The sequence below is a fragment of the Ictidomys tridecemlineatus genome, chromosome 10, assembly GCF_052094955.1.
Source record: "Ictidomys tridecemlineatus isolate mIctTri1 chromosome 10, mIctTri1.hap1, whole genome shotgun sequence".
NCBI lineage: Eukaryota > Metazoa > Chordata > Mammalia > Rodentia > Sciuridae > Ictidomys > Ictidomys tridecemlineatus.
This window is the reverse complement of record NC_135486.1, coordinates 32,101,220-32,128,892: the sequence shown is the minus strand read 5'-3', so window position 1 is coordinate 32,128,892 and position 27,673 is coordinate 32,101,220. Positions and strand designations below refer to the sequence as shown.

General features: G+C 37.0%; 1 protein-coding gene across 10 annotated transcripts in view; it reads right to left on the bottom strand.

Annotated features, from left to right (window-relative positions):
* Window positions 1–325: 325 nt before the first annotated feature.
* Window positions 326–27,673, bottom strand: part of Zc3h11a (zinc finger CCCH-type containing 11A) — a 38,468-nt gene continuing 11,120 nt past the window's right edge. For 9 of the 10 annotated variants that reach the window (XM_078022623.1, XM_078022625.1, XM_078022622.1 and 6 more), the window contains 16 exons: window positions 24,470–24,668; window positions 22,689–22,808; window positions 17,914–18,037; window positions 16,225–16,428; window positions 15,979–16,095; window positions 15,685–15,765; window positions 14,430–14,540; window positions 13,411–13,473; window positions 11,837–11,935; window positions 10,960–11,028; window positions 5,769–6,272; window positions 5,368–5,447; window positions 3,900–4,230; window positions 3,429–3,595; window positions 2,703–2,770; window positions 326–2,323 (listed from right to left, as the gene is read on the bottom strand). In XM_078022623.1, coding sequence (XP_077878749.1) covers window positions 2,065–2,323; window positions 2,703–2,770; window positions 3,429–3,595; window positions 3,900–4,230; window positions 5,368–5,447; window positions 5,769–6,272; window positions 10,960–11,028; window positions 11,837–11,935; window positions 13,411–13,473; window positions 14,430–14,540; window positions 15,685–15,765; window positions 15,979–16,095; window positions 16,225–16,428; window positions 17,914–18,037; window positions 22,689–22,808; window positions 24,470–24,523 — 2,451 coding nt within the window. In that variant the 5' untranslated portion in view covers window positions 24,524–24,668 and the 3' untranslated portion in view covers window positions 326–2,064. The remainder of the gene's footprint in view (window positions 2,324–2,702; window positions 2,771–3,428; window positions 3,596–3,899; window positions 4,231–5,367; window positions 5,448–5,768; window positions 6,273–10,959; window positions 11,029–11,836; window positions 11,936–13,410; window positions 13,474–14,429; window positions 14,541–15,684; window positions 15,766–15,978; window positions 16,096–16,224; window positions 16,429–17,913; window positions 18,038–22,688; window positions 22,809–24,469; window positions 24,669–27,673) is intronic. The other variant, XM_078022626.1, reaches the window with a different exon arrangement.

Here is a 27,673-nt window from a genome sequence, read left to right as displayed (position 1 = left end):
TATATATACATGATTATAAAACTACATTTCTAGATAAGGCCAAACTACAACATTTGGGCCCATTTCTGTTAAAACTGAAAACTGTTGTCACTTAAAATTATATATGCAATCTGTTTTGCTTTTTTGTTACTGTTACTCAACTGGTTAGGATAATTTTTTTTCAATGTTGGGCACTGGACTCAGGACCTCACATTTATAAGGCAAGCACTCTTAACTATTGGGCTACATCCCCAGCCCAGGACTATAAATTTATACACTCTGACTGGGGGCCTCTGATCAAGGCAGAGCTAGGTGAAGTGATGTAAGACTACTTAACTCACGTCAAGACTTTCCTACACCAGTTTTATTTAAAACACAAATAAGTATTTCTCTTTCTATAATGGCAAATGGTTCAAATAATGCTGAACATGAATCATCGACTAATACAAGGGCTTTAAATATGAAACAAAATTATTTTTTTAAAAAAGAAAAAGAATAAAGGTTATATATACAAAAAGGATCTGGAATCAGCTGATTCCAAAAATGAAATGAGTTTATAAAATCTGGTGAAACCGCAACATTCCACCCCTGCTTTGGAGAAGGGCTATCATACAACATTCAGTCAGCTGAAGATGGATTGGTAGAGGTGTGTCTATACATAAATTTCAAGTCATTTTTGCTTGTGCAGAATCATCCAGATCTTCCCAAGACTGAATGGGCAGTCCTGTGGCTTTCTTCCTTTTCCATATTCCCAAACAAGGCTATATGAAGTTCAACTCTTGATGAGCCGCTTACAACAGCAGTTCCTTAGGAGCCAACGTGACAGGTGGTTCAGATTTCCCTTTGAGAAACAAAACTGGCCACCTACAGCAAAGTATCAAAATGGACAAGTCCTTCTTTTCTCCTCCTTCAGATTATGTACAATATGTCTCCTTTCAAGACTCTCATCCTCATCATTCTTGTTCCTTCACAAGTCTAAACCTTGAGGTGATATGAAGGAGACCAACATCAAGAAAAGAAAATTCAATTCAGAAATGAAGAAAACTGGAAGGCATACAATACACCCCCAGAGCATCTCAAAATCCCTGGTACAGTACAATTCAGTGTACTGCTACGGTCCGTAGACAAATATTGGCAGCTTGAATGAGTTCATTTTTTTTAATCCTGTGGTGCATAAAGGGCACCAAATAAATATTGGGCAAGAGGAGCTTGCTAGGAGAGTTAGAAATAAAAAATTAACCAATTTTTGTCCCTGTGATAATTCAATGCCAACAGGAGGCAAGTACTGAAGAAGGGACAACTTTCATACTAAAAAAGAATTCCTCTAATCATGTTACCATCTCTTATAAAGAACCCAGGGAATCCCAAGTAGAAAATTAGTTTCAGAGGACCCCTGAGGCACTTTAAAGCCTTTAAAAAAATTACAGTAATAATAAGTTAGCTATTGCTCTTCAGAGGCTTACAGAGCAGCTGAAGCATCAAAATCAGGTCCAAAGAGTTATGTCCGTATTTCAGGTTTCTCGAGCTGCTCAGCCCTCTTTAAAGCTTAGTTGTATCTCCAAATACCTTTAAAAAGACATACAATATAACACAGAGTGAGTGGGGTTTTTTGTTTAGTGGTAGCATGAAATTTGGTCCACAATGGTAGCAGCTGTCTTCGTCCAAACTTAGATAATATTAAGTACATTAAGACAATACATAAAAGAAAGAATACAACAAAAAGGAAAACAGCCAAAACTGACAAACACCTCAAGGAGTCACTAGGTTCTCTTGCACCCTTTTCACTTGGATCTCCCTCAGTCTCTTTTTTGTGGAGAAAAGAGTATTAAATAACTTTTTTCTCAAGGATGCTAAATGATGTGGGGAAAAAAAATGGTTATCAAGGGACTGGAAAAATCTGACCCCAAAGAATCCAGGACACATTACAGATAATTCAGAGGTATACTTCTGATTTGGGGCAAATTTGAGACTAAAGAAATGATCACTTCAGGTAAATGTTAAAATAGATACAATAGATGAAACTAAGTCCAGTTTTTTGGTGAGTTTTTTTTTTTTTTTTTTTTTTAAGTGTTCTCACTATCACCTTCAGCTGTCAATCATTTCTGAGAGCTCAAGCAGAAGGTCATCTTCATCCTTTCCAGGATCCAGGTCAATCTCAGCTTCTAATTTGCCTCCTGAAATTTCCCATATTAGTTTCTCAAAATCATCCTCCACAGAGAGTGGGGGCTTTCCTGTTGAGGCACAGCTGAGCCGGCGAGGTTTCGTGACCATTTGGGATGAGGAAGGGCCAGATACTTCTGGGGGTAAGGAATCTGAAGAGGACTGGGTTGGAGGCAGCACAAAACTGTAAGAAAAATAGAAGGGATTATCAGAACTAATTGTGCCAGTTTTCAATGGTTAGCTTACCCACAGGTCTCAGGAATACAGAGTTAGCAAAAAATTACTTCTGAGGACACAAAGAATAAATGATTTCACTGTTTTGGAACAAAGCATTTTCATAGTTCTGAGTATAATTTAGCCAGGTATGAAAAACATCTTCTAGATAATGTGGCACCAATGGAGAACAGCAATCCCGAATTTCATGCTTTCTTGCAGTTAACTTGAAGTTCATATTTGTTTAGATGGGGCTAAACTGTAAAAACTTATCCATATCATTACTTATCCATATCATTCTTGATAGAGTAGAAACAACAGTGGCCTAGAGTTTGGTTAAGAAGAATTACCTGTCTCTAGGTTTTTCTGTCTCAGGCATGGTGATTGGTTTGTCCTCAGAGAGGAGTGGGACAACAGCCTACAAAAGAATAAGGTAATTCAGTGGAAAAGACAGGTTTTTATATTTGAGCATATTCATAACTATCATTCTTCTATTATTTATTTGCAGTACTGGGGCCTGAACCCAGAGCCTCACACATGCTCATCAAGTGCTCTACCCATTGCTGTTTAGTTTGAAACAAGGTTTTGCTAAATTGCCCAAGCTGACCTCACACTTGGGATCCTTGGGCTTCAGTCTCTCTAGTAGCTAGGATTTCAGGTGTGCACCACCTCATGTGGCCATCCTTCTTTTTTTCATGGTGCTAGGAATGGCACCTAGGGCCTTGAACATGTTAGGTAAGTGCTCTACTACTGAGGTTCAGCCCCAGCGTAACAGTTATCATTATGTAAACTTGGGAATTCAAGAATCAATAATCCAAAGGTTGAGCGTACAAGGAAATAATATATCTTGCCACCTGAAAACTGGCTTTAAAAAATCCTGTCCTCCCATACTTCACAAATATCTATAAATATCACAAAAACTGTAAATTTAAAATAGAGTAACAACCTAAACAACCTAAATGCTCAGGAAGTGGCAGGAAGTGTTAAACATAGATATAGGCAGAACACAATGGGGAGTTTGTTTTTTCTACCACATAGTGTATAGTACCTACCGCTAAGGTGGAACTTCTACTTACCACAGCTGCTTTTTTGGCTGGGCTTTCTTGCAGGACACTACTAGAACTGAGTGGCTTCACAGCTGCAATGACAGAAGGGTGCACCTCCACTGCCTTGCGTTTTGGGGCCAATTTGGGAGATGAAACAACTTTAACCACAGATGGCTTCACGTTTACTTTGGGTTTAGCTGTAAGAGAGAAAATATTAATAGCTAGAAAAATCTTTTTACATAAAAGTAATTCAGAATAAAGTAACAAAATTCCTTGAGTACTAGGAGTAACAAGAAAATATATAAATCCATACTGAAAATGATCCACTACATGTGTTTATTATGTAGATATACATTCTCAACCCCTTTTACTGGCTTTTGAATCTGTTATTATTCTATTCTTCAAAACCAGAGAAAAGATGTACTATAAAGTTTTGGACAAAGTTTTCAAACTTGGTAATTTTGATGTCCTAAAGCAAAACATACTATAGAAAACACTCACCTTTACCCCTTTTTTCCAAAGTCTGTGCTGCACATTTCACATTTAATATGGAGTCCCCAATCCCTGAAGTTTCTACCTCCACCTTCTGGGATAACTTTGTGGGAAGCCGCTTGGTTAGCTGCCGTGGGAGGCCTGACATGGCAGTGAGCACTGGTTTTTCCACCACTTGGGTATTGCAAGAGGCTGAATCTCCCCGGAGGGGCGTCAAAACTGATTTTTCCTTTTGTGAACCTCCCCGCTCCTGCTGTTTCTGCATGTGTTTCTCTCTCATGGTCTCACATTTCTTAACTGGAATTTTAGTGATATCAATTCCCATAGTTTCATCTGGAGCCTATGAACAATTTAAATGACAGAATTAAAATTTAGTACCTCTAATAATCTAAGCTTGTTATTTATAAAGTATTGAGCTAAAATGTAAATTAAGCAGATTGTAGCATGATATAGAACCTAGAGAAAAACTCTTTGATATTACATAGGGAACATGCTGCTAAAGATGAAAGGTTAAAACTGAAGATGTATGAAACAGTAAACAAACAAACAAAAAAAACACCCCACATTATATAGGCTAGATAACCATCACCAAGTCAAATACTAATGCCTACTAAATAATCACCTTTACAAAAGACCTAAGCACAAAAATATTACTTTATAAAACAAAATCTAAGCGCCCAGAAAGATTATATGCATATATCAGAATATTTTTATGGAGTCAATAAATACAAATTTCTTAAAGATTCACTAATATGGTAAAGCGAGTCTGCAAAATGACAGTAGAATTCTACATCATGTTCTAAACATGAATTAAACATTAATAGACTCACACACACACACACACACACACACACACACACACACACACACATATATAAAACAAAAAACTTAAAGGAAATCCCTGAAAAATTTAATGGTGGTTACATATGGGTTGGACAATTATAGGATTTGTTAATTCCTTTTTCTCTTTTTATGAGATGGGCCTCACTATGTGTCCAGGCTGGCTTTCAACTCTTGAGCTCAAGTGATCCTTCTGCCTCAGCCTGCTGAGTAGCTGGGACCACAGGCACAAGCTACTGCACCTGGCTTGTTCTTTCTTTTAAAAAAGAAAAGTTTCTCAGCTGGGCATGGTGGCACACACCTGTAATCCCAGCAGCTTGGGAGACTAAGTCAGGAGGATCACAAGTTCAAAGCCAGCCTCAGCAACTTAATGAGACACTTAGCAACTCAGTGAGAACCTGTGTCTAAAAAAAATATAAAAAGGGCTGGGGATGCGGCTCAGTGGTTGAGCACCCATGACATACAGAAAATTATAGGAAATGTTCAGAGAAAATTAAAAGCATACCTGAAGTTTCAGTGAAATGTTAAATAGACATTAATTATAATCTGAAACTAAAACACTTTACCATTCATCTAGCCTTCACCATAAAAAAAAAAACAAAAAAACCCACTGCAAAACAATCTTAAATTTACTCACTTCATTAGCCTCAGCTCCAGTAGCACTGGTCTGAGAAGCAACTTCACTTCCTTCCTCGAGTTTCTTCTCTTCTTTCATACCTATATTCACATTAAAGACATCATCAGGTCTACCAGTTTGGCTGCAACTTTGTGAAAGTTGAAGTTAAACTTTTGTTAATGAGAATAATGATAAAATGATAAAGAAAACGAGATTAAAAAACACACTGGTCTTATAAATTCTTAAAATGCACATAAAAGTATTGAAGGTCTATACAGTACAACTATAAACAAATAGCTTAGTTTCTTTGAATCCAGTGCTTTTCAAAGTTATCTGAACAAAGTTTTCAAAGAACTTCTATGAAGATGCCAGGGGCACACTGTTTTTTCTGGAATAGTATTTGGGGAAGTGGCACTACACACCTGTTCTTTTGGTGATTCGAAGTATCCGCCTTGACCCTGAGGCAGGCTCAGGGTGAGGCTGGGAGCTGGTGCTGCTCTCGGTGTTCTGCTGCACCCTTAGTGCCTTCTCCAGTTTAATTTCTTCTAGAGTCTTAATGTGTACCTCCTGCATAGACTTTGTTCTACCTGCAGGTTCCTCTGATTGTCCTTTGCTGATAACTATGGGTGGCAAAACCACTGCTTTTTTCACTTCACTATCAGTCTTTAGCTTGATGCAAGTGGCATCCTTTTTGCTTTTTTGTCTCTCTGTTTCCTGCTGGCGATGTTTTTTTTCAGCCAGGACCTCAGAGAAGGTTTTGATTCGGATGGTGGAGGAGCTTCTTGTTCCTGAAATAGAATCATCAACTTTTGAAGGTACTTCTGTCTTGAGTTTAGTTTGCAATTCTCCACGTTTTTGACTGGCTCTTTCAAGGAGAATTTCTTCTAATGTCTTCACATGGATTTCACCAGCTTTATTAACTCTCTCTGTTTTAGAAAAAAATCATGTCATTATACTTCAAATGTATCTCTTAAGATTTCTTTACTCTAGGATTAAGATAGTTCAACAGAAAGGTATCATTTAGGTAGGCAATTAAAAGGATCAAGAGTATAACATTAGTTTCACTCTCAATTTTAAATTAGTGGCACTCCTCTTATCCCAGAAACTCAGAAGGCTGAAGAAGGGGGATCACAAGTTCAAAGCCAGCCTCACCAACTTAAGACCATCTCTTAAATAAAGGGGCTGGGGATGTGGCTCAAGCGGTAGCGCGCTTGCCTGGCATGCGTGCGGCCCGGGTTCGATCCTCAGCACCACATACCAACAAAGATGTTGTGTCCACCAAGAACTAAAAAAATAAATATTAAAAAAATTCTCTCTCTCTCTCTCTCCCTCTCTCTCTCCCCTCTCTCACTCTTTAAAAAAAAAAAAAATTTAAAGGGATGGGGATTTGGCTCAGTAAAGGAGTGCCTGTGATTTTAATCAGCAGTACCCCCTACCCCTCCATACAAATTCAGATTACTGTGTATTTCAGGCAGTAGCACTCAAAGAAAACTAAGGAGGTTAAATATTTCTGATTTGTATTTCTACTAAGAAGCTAATCCCCAAAGAACCTGAAAACTATTTATTAGTTGAAGAAATGTGTTATTATAAATCCTATCAATAAAAAAGCAATAATTCTTCTATCTAAAGATATAAACCTGTACTGGACACTGTACTAGAACTATAAGAAAGCAAAATATAACCTCTGCCCTAGTGTAGTTTTGAGTTCGACAGACCAATAATTAATCCAGCAAAACCAAAGTATGCTAATGGTAACTGCACACAACAAGAATGTCAACTGTTGTCCAGGAGCTAGTTGAGGGCAACTTCAGAAGAAGTGATATTTTAATACCTTTATTTTATTTATTTATTTTTATGTGGTGCTGAAGCTCAAAACCAGGGCCTCATATATGCTAAGTGTGCACTCCACCACTAAGCCACAACCCTAGCTGCAAAAAGAAGTAATATTTTAAGGATATTTTTTAAGGATAAAAAGGAGGTCACGTAGATGAGAATAATGAGAAACCCTTATAAATTGGCACTATCCAAGAGCTTCTCCCCACACTACCCACCAAAGGCATAGACAGAGGGTTATTTAAGAAAGCAGAGGCACATTCAAGGGAGAATGTGGGTAACATGAGAGTGAGAACCTTTAGGGGTAAAGAAAGGAATACACTCAAGCAAAAATGTGAGTCATCTTCAGAGGGAGGAATAGCCCTGAAGAAGTTAGTTTTAATGATACAGCAATCATTCTATATCTGTTTAAAACTAAAAAATAAATTTCACAAAAGTGCTTCTGAATTATGTGTTTAGGGCCTTTTGTTTTGGGTACTAGAGACTGAACCCAGGAGCACTCTACCACTGAGCTATATCCCCAACCCTTGTAAAATTCCTTTTGAGATAGGATCTCGCTAAGTTGCCCAGGCTGGCCTTGAATTTGCAATCCCCCTGCCTCAAGTAGCTGGGATTATAAGCATATGCTACCATGCCCAGCTCTTTAGCTTTTTAAATTACAGTTATAAATTCTTCCATTTCAAGATGGCAGATCTATCTTGGAATTACCACTTAAAGTAACAACATGAATGTGACATGGAGACCCGTTTCCCTTTCCTACCGAAATTTCACTGAAATGATAGAAGTTAAAATTAGAATAAATCTCTACTAATAAGAAAGGATGCCAATGGTAGAGTATAAATCTTGAAGAATTTAAGACAGAAAGCAGATATCTGGATTCAAAAAAAAAATGGAAAAAGAAGATTTAATGCAGAGCTGAGTCTTGTTCTTCCCAACAGAACCAAAATAAACTGTGAAATTTGGTTTAATTAGTATGAAAATCAAAAGTGGGGTGCTGGGATGGGATGTAGCTCAATGGCAAAGTACCTGCCTATCATGCAAAGGCCATGGGTTCAATCCCCAGCATAGAGGTGGGATGGGAGAAGAAGCAACAGTGGGCTCAGAGATAACTATTAAGGTAGAAATTGAAGGACTGGGGCAGTGGTAGAGCACTTGCCTAGCCTGAGTGAGGCCCTAGATTCTACTACCAGAAAAAAGAAACAGAGAAAAGGAAAAAAACAAAGAAATTAATTAATCAATTTTAGAACTGCCAATAGAATAGCTCAGTCAGTTATGACCTCTTCCTGAGAATTATTCCTTTTACTTTTTGTGTGTGTATATAGTGCTGGGGATTGAACCCAGCCCAAATTACTCCTTTTAAAGAAGGAAAGTCTGGGCCAGTGAAAGAGTACTTGCCCTGGATTCAATCCCTAGCACCAGTGGAAAAGACAAGAAGAAGAAAAGAGGAATCTACTCAAGATATGAAGATATCAGGGTTGGAGAGAAGTAAGGCATAAAAATTATAGACTTTTACAAGTATGAAACGGAAAAGCAGAGTTGGGAAGAAAAAAGCAAGAAAAGGAAAAATGTTTCTCTGAAAAAAATCTTTGCATGTCTGTAATCCCAGCAATTAGGGAGGCTAAGGCAGGAGGATCGCAAGTCTAGGCCAGCCTTAGCAACTTGAGAGAGACCCTGTCTCAAAAAAAAAAAAAAAAAAAAGGCCAGGGAATGAAGCTCAGTGGTAGAGCAGGACACCTGGGTTCAATTCCCTAGTACTGAAAAAAAAGAAAAAAAAAAAAAGTCTTATTGTGGCAATAAGATCCCCAGCTTTCTGGCCTGCAATCCGTATAGGTGGGTGTTTTAGTATACCTCCTCTACTTGACCAGACATAAATCAAGTCTCCCACTCAGAAGAGAGGATTACTTTGGAAAATCGCCTTTAGAACACAGAAGAAACTTAGCCCAGCCATTTAACTACAGAAAAACATCATCAAAAATAAAATAAACTAAGCATGAAGCCAAAACAATACATTCATACAAATGTTAAAAACAGATTCAGGGTTGGGGATGTCATTCAGTAGAATACTTGCCCAGTATACATGAAGTCCTGGGTTCCATACCCAGCACCCAAAAAACAAAATCCTAGATTCAAATCAGAAACCCTAGAGCAATTTGAAATTAGACTGTGAAAAAAGGAAAAATGAGAGAACAAAAGACTAAATACTGAAAATTAGATGAGGCTGGTCCCAAATCAGCCATTTAGAACAAGGCCGGCAAACTATATGCTAGAGGCCAAATCTGACCACCTCCTGATTTTGTGTATTAAGTTTGTCAGAACAAATCCACACTCATTCATTTACACATTACACATGGCTACTTTCGTACTACAATGGCGTGAAACTGTGGACCACAAAACTTAAATTATTTTTGTTTCGTTTTTTGCAGTGCTGGAGACTAAACTCAGGGCCTCACACATGCTAAGAAAGCACTTACCATTGAGATAACCCAACACAAAGCCTAAAATATTTACTACATGACACTTTACAGAAAAAATATTTTGTTAATCCCGATCTAAAATAAAATAAAGCCAAACAAAGTTCATAGAGGGTGAGGGGAAAAACAAAGGGATGGAAAGTATAAAGACAAGGTCAAGAGACATGGGAAGCTTATGAACAAAGTTCTAACATCTTTTCTTATTTTTTGGTACCCAGGGGTGCTTAACCACTATGCCACATCCACAGCCCATTTTATTTTTTATTTAGAGACAGGGTCTCACTAAGTTGTTTGGGGTCTTGATAAATTGCTGAGGCTGGCTCTAAACTGGTGATCCTCTCCATCCCAGCCTCCTGAGCCACTGGGATTATAGGTGTGTGTCACTGTGCCCAGTTCCAACATCTTTCATATGAAAACCAAAAACAAAGATGCAGAAGTCATACTCAAAAGAAATTAGAAGAATGTTTTCTAGAATTAAAAAAACAAGTTCTTAGATGCAATGAGCTCAATGAATACTGTTCAGAACAAACAAAAAGGATGTATTTGGGTCCACTTCAGTGAAGTTGCAATGTATTAGGTAGGAAGAGAAAAAAAAAATCCTAAAGATTTCTGTTGAATAAATTTAGGTTATCCAAAAAAGAATTAAGAATGTCCAATGTCAGACTCTTTTTTTATGATGCTAGTATAATATTAATATTCAAATCTGTTAATGGAATGAAAAGAAAAAATATAGACTATCATCATTCATAAATACTGATGTTAAACTTACACAAAAAGTATCACACATATAAATCTTGCAATTTGTAAACAAAACAAAACAAAAACCAAAAACAAATGCTGGAGAGTGGGAGGTATAATTCAGTGGTACAGCACTTGGCCAGCATTTATGAGGCCCTAATTTTGATTCCCAGCACTACATCCAAGAAAGCTGGATGGCTGAGTGCATGAATGTTCATTTCATTATACTTTAAATTGTACATGTATATACAAATCTTATGTACTTATGTCACACAATTTTTAAAAATATTATTGTATAGAAAGAATATAAGAGAAAAAATTAAAATTACCTACAACCTCAAGATACAGATATAATTAGTATTAACATTTTGGTGTTGTATTTTTAGTGGGGGATCCTTCCCTCCTCCCAATTTTAGGGTCAGTCAAACCCAGGATCTAACACATGCTAAGCAAACACTTTATCTCTGGGCCACATTTCTAGCCACTTTTTTCTAGTTATTTTCTATGGCATGTACTTACCATGCCATACAATCATGCACATCACAATCATCTTATGAGTCTATTTATGTACCTGTGGCTTCCTCATTATTTGAACCAGCTGACATGCCTAGTCGCTCCTTCAAAGATTTGGAAACTTGCACTACAAAAAGACAAAATTTCAAAATTTCAAAGTTGAACAGAGACTTTTTATATTCAAATATTTTTTCAAAGTTCATGAATTAAGTTATAGTTCTAATGCAATTAAAAAAAAATAACTCAAGGTCTTAAAATTTTTCTTCTCCATAGAGCAGACTTATATAAACCCTGAATTCCCTAGAGCATTTTGTAAAATTTCAAAAAAATTTCTTTATACCTCAAAAGCAAAAACTACTAAATTCAGGGAAATAATCCTATTACTGTACACTTTCTAAATGTTTTGGTACCAGGCATGGGAATACACGCCTGTAATCCCAGCGACTTGGGAGGCTGAGGCAGGAGGATCCTAAATTTGAGCCCAGCCTCAGCAACTTAGTGAAGTCCTAAGGAAGTTAGCAAGACCAAATATCAAAAATAAAAAGGGCTAGGGATGTAGCTCAGTGGTAAAGTGCCGCTGGTTTCAATCCTCAGTACCAAAACAAAAAACACAGTAACTCCACTTGCTTTGAGTTCTTAAGAAAGCCCCCCAAAGTAGTTAGAGGCAAATGCAAATAAATTTCTTAAAAAAAAAAAAAAATATATATATATATATATATACTTTAGTTGTATTTGAACACAATATCTTTATTTATTTATTTTTATGTAGTGCTGAGGATTGAACCCAGCACCTTGCATGTACTAAAAATTAATAATTTATATGAACAAAAGGATGAAGAACCACAGCTGTTAACATTATAACAAGGGTAATTACACACGTATACACATGCACACTAACACACACACACACCATATATTAAAACAGAGATACCTACCTTTTTTTGGTGTTTTCTCAAAGTTGGTTTCTGGAGCTTCAACTTTCTTCCCTAGCCTCTGTGCAAGGCTCCGCTTTAATGGGGGATCATTGTCACCACCTACAAATAGGGGGAATTTGTGGAGGTCAAAAAATACAAGCAAAAAGAGACAATGATGACTACTTCTAACAGGTTTTCTCCATTTGCATGGTATGTTTGTTCACTAGCTTCCCAAAACTCTATGTTGGAGAAAGAATAAAAGTCCCAGAAAGAAAAGGTAAGGGACAAAAACCTGAAATGCATAAAAGAATATTTACTGAGTAACTAATATACTTGATCACACAATGTACTGATCCTATGGAGAACCACAAGCCCTGGTGAGGCTGAAGTTTAGAACCAGGAATGTGAAAAACCATCACAAAAAAATCTTAGCTGGCCAAATGCCGAATCCATAATAAATTCATCTGAATACGACCTTAGGAAAGTTATTTAGGTCTTACTAAGTTTATGCTGAATGCATAAAATATTTGCTGGCATTTATTAAGTGCCAGTATTATGCCTAGTTTCCTCATGGTGCTGAGGAATAGTTGAAAGTGTACACTTAACAAATCCACATCAAATATCATATTTCATTCATAAGGCTTGATATAATCACTCAAAGTTTTTTTTTTTTAAATTACTTAGGGTGATATCTGCATAACTGAGTCAATCAAAATCACACTTTCTGACTGAAAACTTGAAATGCTTTGAAGACAGGGCAGTGAGAAGAGTATGGAAGAAAACAGAATGGAGACAAGGTTTCTGCTTTTTTTTGGTACCTGGGAATGAACTCAGGTACCACTGAGCCACATTCCCATCACTACTTTGTATTTTACTTAGAGACAGAGTCTCACAGAATTGCTTAGAGCCTAAGTTGCTGAGGCTCGCTTTGAACTCAGAATTCTTCTGGCTCAGTTGAGATTACAGGTGTGTGCCCAGTGAAATGGAGTAATGGTTAGGGGAAGGTTTGGGCACAATGTGAAAATAAAATATAAAATAAATTTATATATGCCTGGCTCAAGGTTTCAAAATTTGAGTACATAAGACAGTAATAAGAAATCTCTGAACTAAAAAAATTCAAATTATTTTTTTGATGATGCATTATAATAAATATAAAGTAATGATGTATTCATCACTGTTTTTTAAACCTAATACTTTCTACAAAGTTGGTCATGGCCAACAATCTAATTAAATTTTAATGCTTTAGGGGCTGGGGATGTGGCTTAAGCAGTAGCGCAGTTGCCTGGCATGCGTGCGGCCCAGGTTCGATCCTCAGCACCACATACAAAGATGTTGTGTCCGCCGAGAACTAAAAAATAAACATTAAAAAATTCTCTGTCTCTCACACACACAAAAATTTTTTAACACTTTAAATTCTGACTTTAATAAAAGGTATAATACACACATAAAAAAATGAGGAAATTTTCTAAGTGCTTTTAGCTAAGAACACAGGGGGCCCAGCAAATCAATTTCAATAGGATTTGAGTTTAGAGAAGATTATCATGCTTATGAACATGAAAACAAAAAACAAAAGATAAGCACAAGATTTATCTTACCCATTGAAAATTTTCGTTTTCCCAGTCTCTCAGTAAGACTCAATCTAACCAAGGGTTCTTCTCCTGAAATGCCAAAAATAGAATTCTCTACTACTAGCCAAGTTTTCAGTACTTAATAACTACTAATAATGGGTACAAAGTATATTCTGACATGTACAAAGTATATTATCACCCTGCCCCAGAATAGTCCTGAAAATCAGGTCTCAAGTAATTTTAAGCAGTCAAATGCACAGCCCAAACAAAAGCCAACAGCACAGTTTTAATTATTAACAGCAACCAAGTATAATACAAATTATGTTCCAATTGGTTACAGAGCCCAAGCTTTTTACTTTTTACTTTTTTTTTGTATCAGGTATTGAACCTAGGGATGCTTAACCACACTGAGCCACATTCCCAGCACCTCCCCCTTTTTAAATTTTTTATTTTGAGACAGGGTCTCACTAAGTTGCTGAGGTTGGATCACAAGTGATCCTCCTGCCTCAGCCTCCCGTTGCTGGGATTATAGGTGTGCACCACCATGCCATCCCAAGCTTTACTTTTGCTTTGGCACTTTGATAAGCTATATTATATAACTTTCTTTTATCACCCCACCATGTAAGATTTCTTTCCTCTAATTTTTGGTTGTTTGGCATAAATTTAAGTGTACCTATTATACTGCAATTTATTCCTTACTAGATTTTAAACTGTTGAGTGAAAAGACTTGTATTTTTTTGTAACTCAAAGCATTTATTACAATTCTTTACCCACAATAAGAAGCCAATAAATTAGCTGAATGAATATAAACAGTAAGTGTATAAATTAAATATAAATAAATGTGAGGATGGCTTAATTAAGTATTTCTACCTTTTAAATGGTAGAGCCAAATGTACTTCTTTTTGTCCTTATATCTGATCAATACACTAAAGTCTTCATGCAAATCCATAAAAGGTAAAAAAAAAAAAAAATCCTAAAGATTCTTCATTCCCAATGACTGCATTAAAGTAAAAGGCCAACAACTCTCAGATCTACCTATACCTTACCTTGTTTGTTTGACAGAGTTACTGTCCTCACCACAGTCCGAACATTCTCTTTCTCGGGACCTGGAATAGGCTGAGGTTGGAGTAAAAGACTGGAAACTCCTGTAGAACCTTCTAAATAAGGAAAGTCAAAGAATGGAAAATAATTTGTGGAAAATAAAGCTATCATAAGTAAAAAAAAAAAAAAAAAATGTCTTTATGACTAAGTTCAATACTGACTGCTATATGATACAAATCAATCACTTTTCTGTACCTGACTGCCCAGTGAAATGGGGTAATGTTAGGGAAAGGCTTGGATACAATGTGAAAATAAAATATAAAATAAATTTATATAACTCAAATCTATGAGGCACTCAACCTACTTTTATTTACTGGTAAGGCTACAAGTATTCTAAAGTTAATCTCAGAAGTATATTAACCATCAGGTATATAAATTTAACCTTTCCATCTAAAATCATTAAACACAACTCAAGGTTCTTATAGAATAAGCTTTAATATGATAGTTCTTAGAACCAACCATCTTTCTCTCTATATACTACATTTCACATCTTATCTAAAACTTTTAGGGTTGGAAATATATATTCACCAGATTGAGAGAAGCTCCAGAAGAAAACCCAGCAACTCTCAAGGAAACACTCTTCTATCACAAAATGAAGTTTTTGCCTTCTTTTTTTGGGTGACATGGGGATTGAACTCAGGGGTGCCCTACCACTGAGCTATGTCCATAGCCATTTTTATTTATCATTTTGAGACAGGGTCTCACTAAATTGCTTAGGGCCTCACTACATTGTAGAGGCTGTCCTGCTCCTGTTTCAGTCTCCCAAGTCACTGGGATTACGGGACTGCACCAGCTCTTCTAATTTTTCACTTTCATATAGAGTCTTGCTAGGTTGCTAAGACTGGCATCAAACTTGCAATCCTCCTGCTTCAGCCTCCCAAATAGCTGGCAATACAGGACTTCGATCAGCATGTTTGCTCTCTTAAGATGGTCCATTTTTTCCCTCTCAACTTATAAATAAATAATATGGTTCTTATATGGTATTCTTCAGAGCTATGCTTGCTAAGATACACAGGTTCTTTTAGGTTACTACATATGTCTAGCTCTGAACAGTTAAGCATTGAGACACTGCTGCAAATAAGTCTGTTATACTTAAAACAAGCCACATGACTCAAAATCTATTTGCTCATTTTTGCTGTTGCTTCAAGAAGTGGTAACATACTTGTAAAACCAAACTGTGTCCAAACTGTTGTGACTTACCACCTTGCTTCTTAGATTTTTCTTTCATTTTCTTTGATTTAATTTCCTCAAGAGTTTTTATTCCGAAATTTAAACATTCCCCTGAAAAACCAAAATGTAAATCACAAGAAGAACTAGAGCATGGAAGACATTAAAATATTTCTTTAATGAATGACTAGGAGAAAATACGTTTATACAGTATGGGGGAGAAAATAGAGAGATCCATAACTGAACTGAATTTCAAAAGTAATCACAATAGTCTGGACATATTTCAACAGTGCTAAAAGATTTATCAACAACAAAGCCTCTTCTTACCTTGCTTTAAATTGACCCCAGGTTTTCGAGCAGAAGTTACTCGTAATCCATTATGAACTTCAGGAGTTGGTTGCAGGGTAGGTGTTTTAGTTTCATCACCCTCCTCAGAAAACTGGTCTGTACGTCAACATTGAGGACAAATTTACGATTTAAATCAGACTTGGAGCATTAACTCTCATTCTGTACAATTTAATACATGACTCTGACTGCTTATTTGCCTTTATTAAAGAAAAACCTAAAACCTACCATCATCATCTTCATCATCATCTGCAGCATTGATTACAACTGGTGGATGTGTGGGGCTAGGGACGTTTTCAGAACTTTCTACTTTCATAACACTCCGCAGCTGAGGGGAGGGATTAGACTGGACAGACAATTTGTTCTGCTGAACTGTGAGCTGGCTCGTCTTCACTTCTTCTTCTGATGATTCAGACACAGTGGGCAATACAGCTAAATATACAAAACCAGTCAAATTAAAAATTATGATAAGTTTGATACATATTTCCCCAAGACTTTTTAAAAAAAATATCTTTAATTTACATTTATGTGGTGCTGAGGATCGAACCCAGTGCCTCGTGCCTTGTGCATGCTAGGTGAGCACGCTACCACTGAGCCACAACTCCAGCCCCAAGACTTCTTAACCTAATTTTCCCATTTAGGTTTTGAACGTGCAGGGACAAAAAAAAAATGGAGTTTTAGCCAACAACTCTTCACTATATTGAAATACAGTGGAAGCTCATAAATCAAAAGACTGGATGTATAGCAGTGGTTTGCAAATTCCATCCATTTAATTTTAAAATTAAGGTTCTAGCAGGGTACAGTGGTACATGCCTGTAATTCCAGCTACGTGTGAGGCTGAGGCAACTGCTAGAAAGTTTGAGGTCACCCTGTCTCAAATAAGGGCTGCAGATGTAACTCAGTAGTAGAGTGCTCCTGGGTTCAATCTCTAGTACCACCACCACCATCAAAAGGGGGGCGGGGGGTGTAGGAAAGACTGATCCTATTTTTTGCACCTAATTAGACATGAAAAGATGTAGCCATAAAATTTTAATCACATAGCAAATGTGGCTATTTATTTATTTATGCATTATTGAGCACTGAACCCCAGGACTTAGTGCATGCCAGACAAGTGCTCAACCACTGAGCTATACCCCCAGTCATGGATGTGCCTTTTTTTTTTTTAAAGAGAGAGAGAGAGAAGAGAGAATTTTAATATTTATTTTTTAGTTTTCGGCGGACACAACATCTTTGTATGTGGTGCTGAGGATCGAACTCGGGCCACACGCATGCCAGGCGAGCGCACTACCGCTTGAGCCACATCTCCAGCCCTGGATGTGCCTTTTTAATGGGCAATAATTCCAGAAGGAAATTACTTTAAAGGGGACTTTGGAAAGAAATGCCAGATTTCTGGAGAATATATATTTTATTATAGCTGATAGCTTAGGGCATGGTTGGCAAACTTTTTCTATAAAGAGCCCAACTCTTCTAGGCCTTGTGGGCCATATGGTTGCTGTCTCAACTATTCAATTCTGCAGGGGTAGCATAAAACCGGCCAAACAAAATATGTAACTGAATGGACAAGGCTGCATTCTATAAATGTTTTACAAAATAGACTGAAGACCAGACTTGCCATCCCCTGTGGAATGAAGTTTCTTTTGAGAATCTATATGACCCCTCTATGAATCTGGTAAGAGAATGAGAACTAAAGCAAGCTATAGGAATCTAATCTGGCATGCCAGGAAACTTCTGGTTCTATGACTATGTATAAATAATCTAACCTTAATAAGGTTCAGTTTCCTCATCTGCAAAGTGGAAATAATACTACTTTCTCACTAGACTGAAAGAAGGCAATGTATAAAAAGTACTTTGTGTAGTGTGTATAGTAGGCATTCATTTAATAATATATATTCTTTTAAAACTAAAAACTCATCTCACTTTTGCTTGGAGGTAGAAACAGACCATCAACATAACGTCCTCTGTTGTGATGGAAAGCGCAGTTCAGTTTTTGACATCCCATTGGTTGATTTTCCCAATAACAAGGAATTTCACTGCGTTTTTTCTGTAAGAGACAAAGACACATTGTTTTCAAATAAAGAACAAAGGGAATCCTGTATTAATCCAGTAATTTGTTTTCTGGACAAAGTTAACACAAAGTATAAAAATCTGAGACGTGAGGGGCTGGGATTGTGGCTCAGCAGGCCTAGCACGTGCAAGGTGCTGGATTCAATCCTCAGCACCACAAATAAATAAATAAATAAAATAAAATTATTTTTTAAAAAAATCTGAGGCATGAGAGATGATTTTTAGCAAAAAGTGGAGAGGTTGCTGAAAGTGACATAGTTTAGACATAGTAGTGAGATGGAAGGAACAGGAGTATGGTTTATCTGCTAATGTTTCCTTCTTGCCCAAATCCTGAAATCTCTAAAGAAGTAGGATAATATAGTAAGTACCTAAGAATATATATTAATGTTAGCCATGTGACCTAGAACAATTTAATGCCTCTCAACTTCACTTTCCTTAGCTATAAAATGGGAATGTGATAGTAGCTAAATAATATTTTATTTTTTTAAATGAAGATTAAATGAAATAATGTATATGAAGCACCTAGTACACAGAATCAAGTCAATGAATTGCAGTTATTATTTGAAGATGTAATTTCAAGGTTCTTAGAAAATTTTTCATTCTTGATTTCTCAAAGGCAGGCACATATAACTTACTAAGGATGGTATGTATTCTTCCAAGCCACCTCACTGTTATAAAAGAGAACTGGGGGAGAAGAATATCTGCAGGGTTGGGGTGTAATTCAATGACAGACTATCTGCCTAGCATGCATAAGGCCCTTGGTTTAATCCCCAGCACCAATGTGGGGAATGTTCAAAGCAACATCATTTGTAATAGTTTAATTTCACAGGGTCCAAGGATAGACTGTTGATTCTCATGAATTATTTAAATAGCTATGTTCTATGAAGTCACTGGAGACACTGAATTAGTGAACACTAAACCAATGCTTCTAAGGGAAATACAGTGTCAGTTTCCTATGATTCTCTGGTCACATCTTCATCAACCAATCAACACATCATCTAGTTCTCAGAGATGCAGCCAACTAAGTCTGTATAGAAATTTTAACAGGTCTGAGACTATTCTCCCTAGAAAGGCCTGTATGCATGGTTGGTCTTTGGCTAGCATCTGAAAATCTGGCCCTTAGAATGCCCCCAGTTAACTGATAATGGGGGGAGAGAAGAGGCTCACTGTGCTTAAACTGTCTGTGCAAATAATATGGTTTATGGTGAACAACGTTCCTTCCTGAGTCTAGAATTTTGGTACATGTTAGAAAACAAGGGCCTAATACCCTATTGGCCATTCCTAAGAAAAACCTGGGACAGCAAGTCTATAATGGACCTTTCTGGGCAAAAATATCACGAGTTGCTACATTTCACCAAAGAGGAAAGAGTATATTCTGTGCAACTCCCAGGGGAGGGAGTAAGCAAAAACAAACCTGCAGGCTAGCTGGGCATGGCAGCACATGCCTGGAATCCTAGCTACACAGGAGGATTGCAAGTTCAAGGTCAGCCTAGGCATTTAGCATATTTCAAAAAATAAAATAAAAAGGGATCCACATATAGGCTCAATGGTAGAGCGCTTGCCTAGCATGCAAGAGCACTGGGTTCAATTCCCAAAACCACCACAAAAAAACCAAACAAGCTTGCATGTTGCTTCAGCCAGACTCTCTTTCTCTTATGATCCAACAGTGTATCCTTACTCTACTGTTGTAATAAATCACAGCTGGGAGAATACTGTAGAGAATTGTTCACAGAGATCCTGATATAACTCTCCATAGGAGTTGTGCCTATTTACTCTGCAGGAGCAATGTTACGCATGACTTTGCAAAAGTTATACAGTAGGATTTTTCTGAATTTATTTAGTGAGTCCTCTGGCTATCTGCAAGGAAGGGAGCTTAGAATGGAGTTCAGAAATAAAATCTAGAAGCAAATTGAAGTAGTTATATGACCACAAGCATACAATTTGCATATTTAGTCTCTCTCTCTTTTTTTTCCCCCTCATCCCACCTTAACATGTTGGTCCAAAGTCATTACATGGGCGTGAGGGATCTGGGCACTCATCTGGGGAAAGAAAATGGATGGTGGCCCAGAGCAGGATGCTGGGGCCTGAGTACGATATTGGAACTTACAATGGGTTAAGAGGACACTACATGGGAGGATGGCCTGACCAGTGTTGGAGTCTGAGTGGTGAGCAAGGATTCTGTGCACAGATGATCCCCACGTAGGATGAAGAGGCTATACTCATGTAGGCAGAATGCAACGGGTATCAAAGATCCAATTGGTTGAGTAAGGTTGGATCTTCCTGAGAGAAATTGGTACAAAGTAGGAAAGGAGCATATCACATGGGAGGGTGGCCTACTATAAAGTATTAGAGCCCAAAGGAGTGAAAAGAGCATCTAACTGGGGAGATTTTAGTCTAGAGTAGAATACTGGGGTCTGAGCTGGGTAAGGAAAGGTTTCCCCACCATGGAGTAATAGAGGGAGCCAGCCATTGTATGCTACAGTCAAAACAAGATGATCGGGCGTGGTGATGCATGCCTGAAATCCAAGCAGCTTGAGAAACTGAGGCAGGAGGATCATGAGTTCAAAGCCAGCCTGAGCAAAGGCAAGGCACTAAGCAACTCAGTGAGACCCTGTCTCTAAATAAAATACAAAATAGGGCTGGGGATGTAGCTCAGTGGTTGAGTGCTCATAAGTTCAATATCCGGTACGGAAAAAAAAAACCAAAAACCCAAGATGAGAAAAGTTTCCCTGTAGAGGGGCAGCCTCATGTGTGGCGTCATAGCTTGAAAGGATGGAAGACGTTGTGACAAAATATTGATTTACTAAGGGACTGATCAAATAAGTTAAAGCATTAAGAACAATGGGAACCACAATTCTCATTTTTGAAAAGTTAATGAGAAGCCTAAACCAAACCCTATGATATCAAGGAACTAGAAGCATCTATGTGTACTCATGTTTTTTTAATAAGCACAAAGTAACAATAAATTATGTACATGTCCATCTGCATATATACTTATATATTCCAGAGCTCTGTCCACTAAGAGAAGCTGGAAGCAATGATATTCCAAGAATAGCCCTAAGCTTAGTTTCCATACACCATTCTTCACTAAAAGAAACCAGTACATCATGGAGAAATGGCTGATTCTAGGACTTGAGGAGGAAAATTACAGGATAATCCAGAAAAAAAGACAAAAAGAAAGGGTTCTAAAGAATGATGAATGATGAAAAGAATATAAAAGTCAGCTTGAAGGGCTCCTACAGGCCGCGTTCGGGTCAAAGTGAGCATTAAAAATAAACAACAATAGTAACGGAGTACAACACATTGAATAAAATGAAACCATGACTTCACACTAATATAAATAAATACCTGGAAAAAAAATTTTTTTTATGAGAAACAGGATATTTATAGGGTATCAAAGTATCTCCTGACAAAAACTTCTAAACTTAAAAAACTTTTTTCTTGAGAAGAACAATCTGGCAGATACCATTTTGATCAGGTGATCCAAATTAAAACACCACTAATGGGAAAAGTAAAATTGAACACCACCTGATGATATGCAGTGAAAATACTACTTTTGTGATACTTCTGTTAAAGATAAACTATCTTAATTCAGTAATGAGAAAATACAAATAAGGCCCAGTCAAGGAACATTCAACAAAATAAGTGACCAATAACTACCAAAAGTGTCAAGACCAATAAAAGGCAAGGCAAGACTAAGCAACTGCTCCTGACTAAATAAGACTAAAGATCATGACAGCTACAGGCAACACTTGAATCTGGACTTGCTCCGACCATAAAGGATATTACTGGGACAACTCGCAAAACCTGCATGGGATCTGAGGGTTAAACAGAGGTAACATATCAATGCTAATTTTCTAACATTGATAGCTTCCTGTTTCCTTTTCTAAGGAAATATTTAAAGTATCTGGAAATGTTCAAGAATGTCAGTAACTGACTGCCGAATTGCTTATGAAGATTTATACTGTACTTCCAATTTTCCTGAGTTTGTAATTGTAATTGTTTGGAAATAAGGAATACAGCTGGGCACTGTAGGCCTATAATGCCAGCTATTTGGGAGGCTGAGCCAGAAGGATTGAAAGTTTGAGGCTAGGCTGAACTATTTAGCAAGACACCGTCTCAAAATAAAATTTTAAAAAGATCTTTGGATGTAGCTCAGTGGTAGAATGTTTGTCTAGAAAGTATAAGGCCATGAGTACAATGCCCTGTTACCAAAAAATAGAGATAAATATATTAGCAACTGCCTTCCAGAAATCATACTGATTCATGCTCTGTAACATTTAGTTATTGGCCAGGAGAGGTGGTGCACACCTATAATCCCAGCAGTTTGGGAGGCTGAGGCAGGAGGATTGCAAGTTCAAAGCCAGCCTCAGCAAAACTGAGGTGTTAAGCAACTCAATGAGATCCTGTCTCTAAAATACAAAACAAGGTTGGGGATGTGGCTCAGTCGTTGAGTGACCCTGAGTTCAATCCCCAGTACCCCTCCACCCTGGCCGCCAAAAAAGGAGCAAACATTTAATTGTTAAGTGAGCATTAATGAAAAAATAAAAGAAATTTAAAAAAAAAAAGTGAGCATTAATGTCAGAAATTTCACTGGAACATTATGGTAATGCAAATCAAAAGCTTACATCAATTTCCATGTGTCGAAACCTGCACACCTGTCGAAAACAGCGCCCTTCCTGCCATAATGTGCAAACAGTTTCATTTCCTAGTGCAGCTTCACAGTGGCGGAATGGGCAGCTGTCACCCTGTTAATAAAAAAGAACATAAAGAACATGTGTAACTGAAATAGGCATCCTAGGTAAAAAGAGTCTAGAATCTAGACAAACATAAATTAGTAAGGAAGACAGGTATGGTAGAAAATAACTGAAATGGGATGACTATAATCTACTTCTTGACAGTATCTTTCATCTGACCTGACAACCTGAGTGACACAAGATGAAAGACAGGGTTGAAAACGACAGAAGTTGTTATGTATTCAATAAAATATCTTACAGTTCATCTTCAAAAGCATTCCACACATCCTAACTTGTGTAATTCCAGCTTTTGAGAGCAAATTACAAAGTTAACAGATAAGGACTTAAGTATAATCAATCTAGGGCTCAGTCAGTAGAGTAATTGCCTTACATGCACAAAGCCTTGGGGTTCAATCCCCAACACCAAAAAAAAAAGGTGTAATCAATCTATAACTAATATAATTTAAGCTTCTCTTCATACCTTAGCTGAAACAAAATGCAAGTGTGCAAACTGCTGTTTGTGAAATAGATTACATTATCAGAACTTTGCTTAAAACTTATTATTTTGTGGAGGTCCTCCCCCAACTCCCAGTTAGGGATTGGACCTAGGACCTTATGCATCAGGAAACAAGCACTCTGCCACAGAACTATACTCCCAATCCTAAAACTTACCATTTTAAATACAACATCAAGATGATTCAAGAAAAAGTTACTATAACACATTAATGTGCTGGGCACAGTGGCATACTTCCATAATCCCAGTGACTCAGGAGGCTGAGGCAGGAGGATTTCAAGTTCAAGATCAACCTTAGCAACTTCATGAGGCCCTAAGCACTTAGTGAGGCCCTATTTCAAAATAAAACATAAAAAACGGATGGTGGGATTGGGGAGGCTGGGGTTGTGGCTCAGCGGTAGAGCACTTGCCTCGCACACATGAACATGAGGCACTGGGTTCAATTTCCAGTACGAAAAACCAAAAAAAATAACAACAAACAAAAAAAACCCATACAAATGCACAGAATGTCATAAAGAAGTAACTGAAAGTAGTACCTATCTAAATAGAGATACAGAAGAATCAAGCAGAAAAATAGGAAATTTGGACAAAGACAAAGCAAAAATGCTACAAAAGCACATTTAGAAAGACAGCTTTATGGCTGGGATTGTGGCTCAGCAGCACGGGCAGGACCCAGGGTTCGATCCTCAGCACCACATAAAAATAAAGGCATTGTGTTATGTCCATCTACACCTAAAAAAATAAATATTAAAAAAAAGATAGCTTTATATTCTTAGCCACAAGAAATCTGGGAGAAGTCAAATTCAACCCATAATAGTTTCTAAAATATAATACAACCACCCACTTAATACAAAATACATAAAATCAAAGAGAATAAGCCATGGATCAAAGTGCCCACAGTTCCAAAGACACTCTGAATAGATTAATTACAGATAAGAGAACACTGATGACTGTGCCACTGGTCATTTCATTTTTTTTAGAATATGGAAAAATTAGTTATATATAAAATGCAGAGAAAAATAAAATTCTTCTTTAATATAAAACTGACAGCAGATAAACAGTTGAGCAAAACAAAACAAAAGCAATTTAGGATGCATGAAAAACCCTCATTTATTAAAGAAACTATAAATAAAACTGATTCAGTAATATAAATACTTACTTTGGTACATGTAGAATAGAAAAAAAAATAGCAGTCTTCTCCTTGATTAGACATGCTGGGTAAATTCTTAGCCCAGAAAATGGCTTCTTGAAGTAAGCCACTGCTTCCTCAAGGCGAGGACCAGCGCCAAATCCTTTTGAAATGGGTTTGATCTTCCAAATGACAGCTCAATCACAGAAATCGGCTTTAAAACACAATCCTAAAATAAGGAGACAATGAATTAAAACATTTCAGGTAAATTCCTGCAATATTCTCCACCAAATCACCCTGAGATTACTTTGTTAAAACCAAATTTTAACTAATTATATTAATATACACGTCTCAACAGAGCCTTGTAAACATAATGATTGAGAATATTGTACATTCCCATCTACAATGTTAAAATTTTATTAAAGATAACCATGTCCTTTTTTTTCTTTTGTATTCTCATAGGGTGCCTGTTTATTACTGCTTCAGAATAAGTTTATTTTTTTGGTAAATTTCAGAATAAAATTTATAAGTATTGTAACTAAATATATGATCTACATAGATTCATGGGATCTAGGTTACTTCACACAAGATACTTTCTAAATCTACATTTCTGGCACTAGGTTTTTTTTCATCTAAATGAAAAAGTTCAGATAGCTTCATAACCATTTCAAAAGTATACCACTGTAACTAGGTGGGAAAATATTAGCTGTAATAATTGGTGAAAGAATTACCTTTGAAAACATCTGAGTTAGCTTATATACTGAAGGTGGCTAAAGAGCTGCACATTATAAGTAAGGAGCAAAAGAAGTCTTCAAGACTATTCCCATAAAACAGTAATTCAACAAAACAATGAACATTCTAGCCTCAAGCCCCTGCCATACCCTGGTCCCCACACTAAAGTGTTCAAGAAAGCTTCTTCTATAAAATCCAATATAGGGCTGCGGTTGTGGCTCAGTTGTAGAGCGCTTGCCTAGCATGTGTGAGGCACTGGGTTAAATCCTCTTCATCATATAAAAAATAAATAAATAAAATAAAGGTATTATGTCCATTACGACCTCTCTCTCTCTCTCTCTCTCTCTCTCTCTCTACAGTAAATATATAAAAGCATACATGAGAATGGAAGGGTTTTCTTTATATCCATACACCAGAAGATCAGGTTTCATAAACACTGATCTACCACTTGAAATCAAAACAAACTGAATCTTATCTCCCACTAGTAATTCCTAATCCAAGACTACTATGCCATGATGAAAACCAATCTTCAAGTCAACGTAGTTAAGGAGAAGAGTCTTTAACTAACCATGTACCAAAAGTTTTAAACTGCATAAACCCTTTGACCCAATTATTCAATTCCTAAAATTTATCCTAAGATAAGAATATTCAAAAAATATTCAAGGTAATAATACCCAAGAAAATACATCACCATCTTGTTTCTAATGTTCAAAAACCAGAGTCTGTTTAAAAAAATTACAGTACATCCACAATACAACAATGTGCTGCCTAACAGAGTTTGGTACCAAATAGTTAACACTGATATAAAAATATCCCTAGAAATGGGGATGCAGCTTTGGAATACAGTCATAAGTAGATGCTGGAAGAGTTCTGAAGCGCTTCACAGAAGAAACCTAGAAATTACAGCTAAAAAGAATTATGTTTAAAGGTACTTCTGGTGAGGTCTCAGTTGGAAATAGGAGCAAGTTATCAGAAACTTGAGGAAAGATGATTGTTACAAAATGGTAGAGAACTTGGTGGAACTGTGTTCTGTTGGGTGGAAGGTAGAACTTGTAAGCAAAGACTGTGGATATTTACCTGAGATGTCTAAGCAAACTGTGGAGGAACAGCATGTTTTTGCCTTACTGTTGACAGGAACGTGCAAGAAGAAGAGATATATCAAGGAACTATTAAACAAAAAAGAAGCAGAGCTTAAAGATTTGGAAAATACTTAGCTTATTCATATGGGGATGGGGAGAATCAAGCAAAGTGATGAAGACCTGTAATCCTAGTATCTAGGGGCTGAGGCAGGAGGATCAGATGTTCAAAGCCAGCCTCAAGGAATTTAGTGAGGCCCTAAGCAATTTAGTAAGACCCTGTCTCAAAAAAAAAAATAAATATCTGTTCTATGAAAGAACTGATAAGAGGATAAAAAGATAAACCATAGGTTGGGAGAAAATCTTTGCAAGACAGGTAACTTGGCAAGACTGTCTCAAATTTTTAAAAAAGGGCTGGAATAGCTCAGTGACAAAGAGTTCAATTCGCACCACCACATATATAAATATACACACACAAAATTTGTACGTGTGCACATATGTGTACATATACATGTGTATATATGTTGTGTGTGTGTTAAGGGGTAAAAGGTAAATTTTCATTAAGGGGTAAAATAGACCTGATGATGTGGCTCAAGCGGTAGCGCGCTCGCCTGGCATGCGTGTGGCCCGGGTTTGATCCTCAGCACCACATACCAACAAAGATGTTGTGTCCGCCGAGAACTAAAAAATAAATATTAAAAATATCTCTCTCTCTCTCTCTCTTAAAAAAAAAAAAGGGGGGGGGTAAAATAGTTTGAATTGCAAATTTAGGTCTGCAAAGCTCCCTCAAAGTTAAGCAGAATGTGGGGAGATTGAATCTGAGTAGATAGGCACTTCCTTACTAATGTTTCAACAGAAAGGATCCTCTATGTATGTTTCACATTACTGGACTTCTATAACTTTCATTAGGAAAAAAATATGAACATAATTGCTATTTTTAAAAATGGCAATTTTGGGGTTAGAGTTGTGGCTCAACAGTAGAGCACTTGCCTAGCATGTGTTAGGAACTGGGTTCCATCCTCAGCATCACATATAAATAAATGAATAAAATAAAGGTCCACTAATATTTTTAAAAATATTAAAAATTGAGGCCACCTGGGCAATTTAGCAAGATCCTATCTAAAAGAGATTGGGGTGTACCTTGGTGGTAAAGCACCCCTGGGTTTAATCAGTACCAGGGTGGGCAGGGAAGGGTTGAAAGGAAGAGAAACCTTAGAAGACTCAAATTTCTATCTTTTCACCTCAAAGATAGTTTAATGGAGGGAACAGAATAACAGAATAAAAATCAATGAAAAACACAATTGAATTTTAAGAGATCACTAGCAGAACACCTCTGAGAATCCAAAGCAAAAATGGAAAAGATGTCAACGAGAGAAAAGGTATACAACATGGAATTTTAGCAAATTCAATTTCTAGACAACAGAAA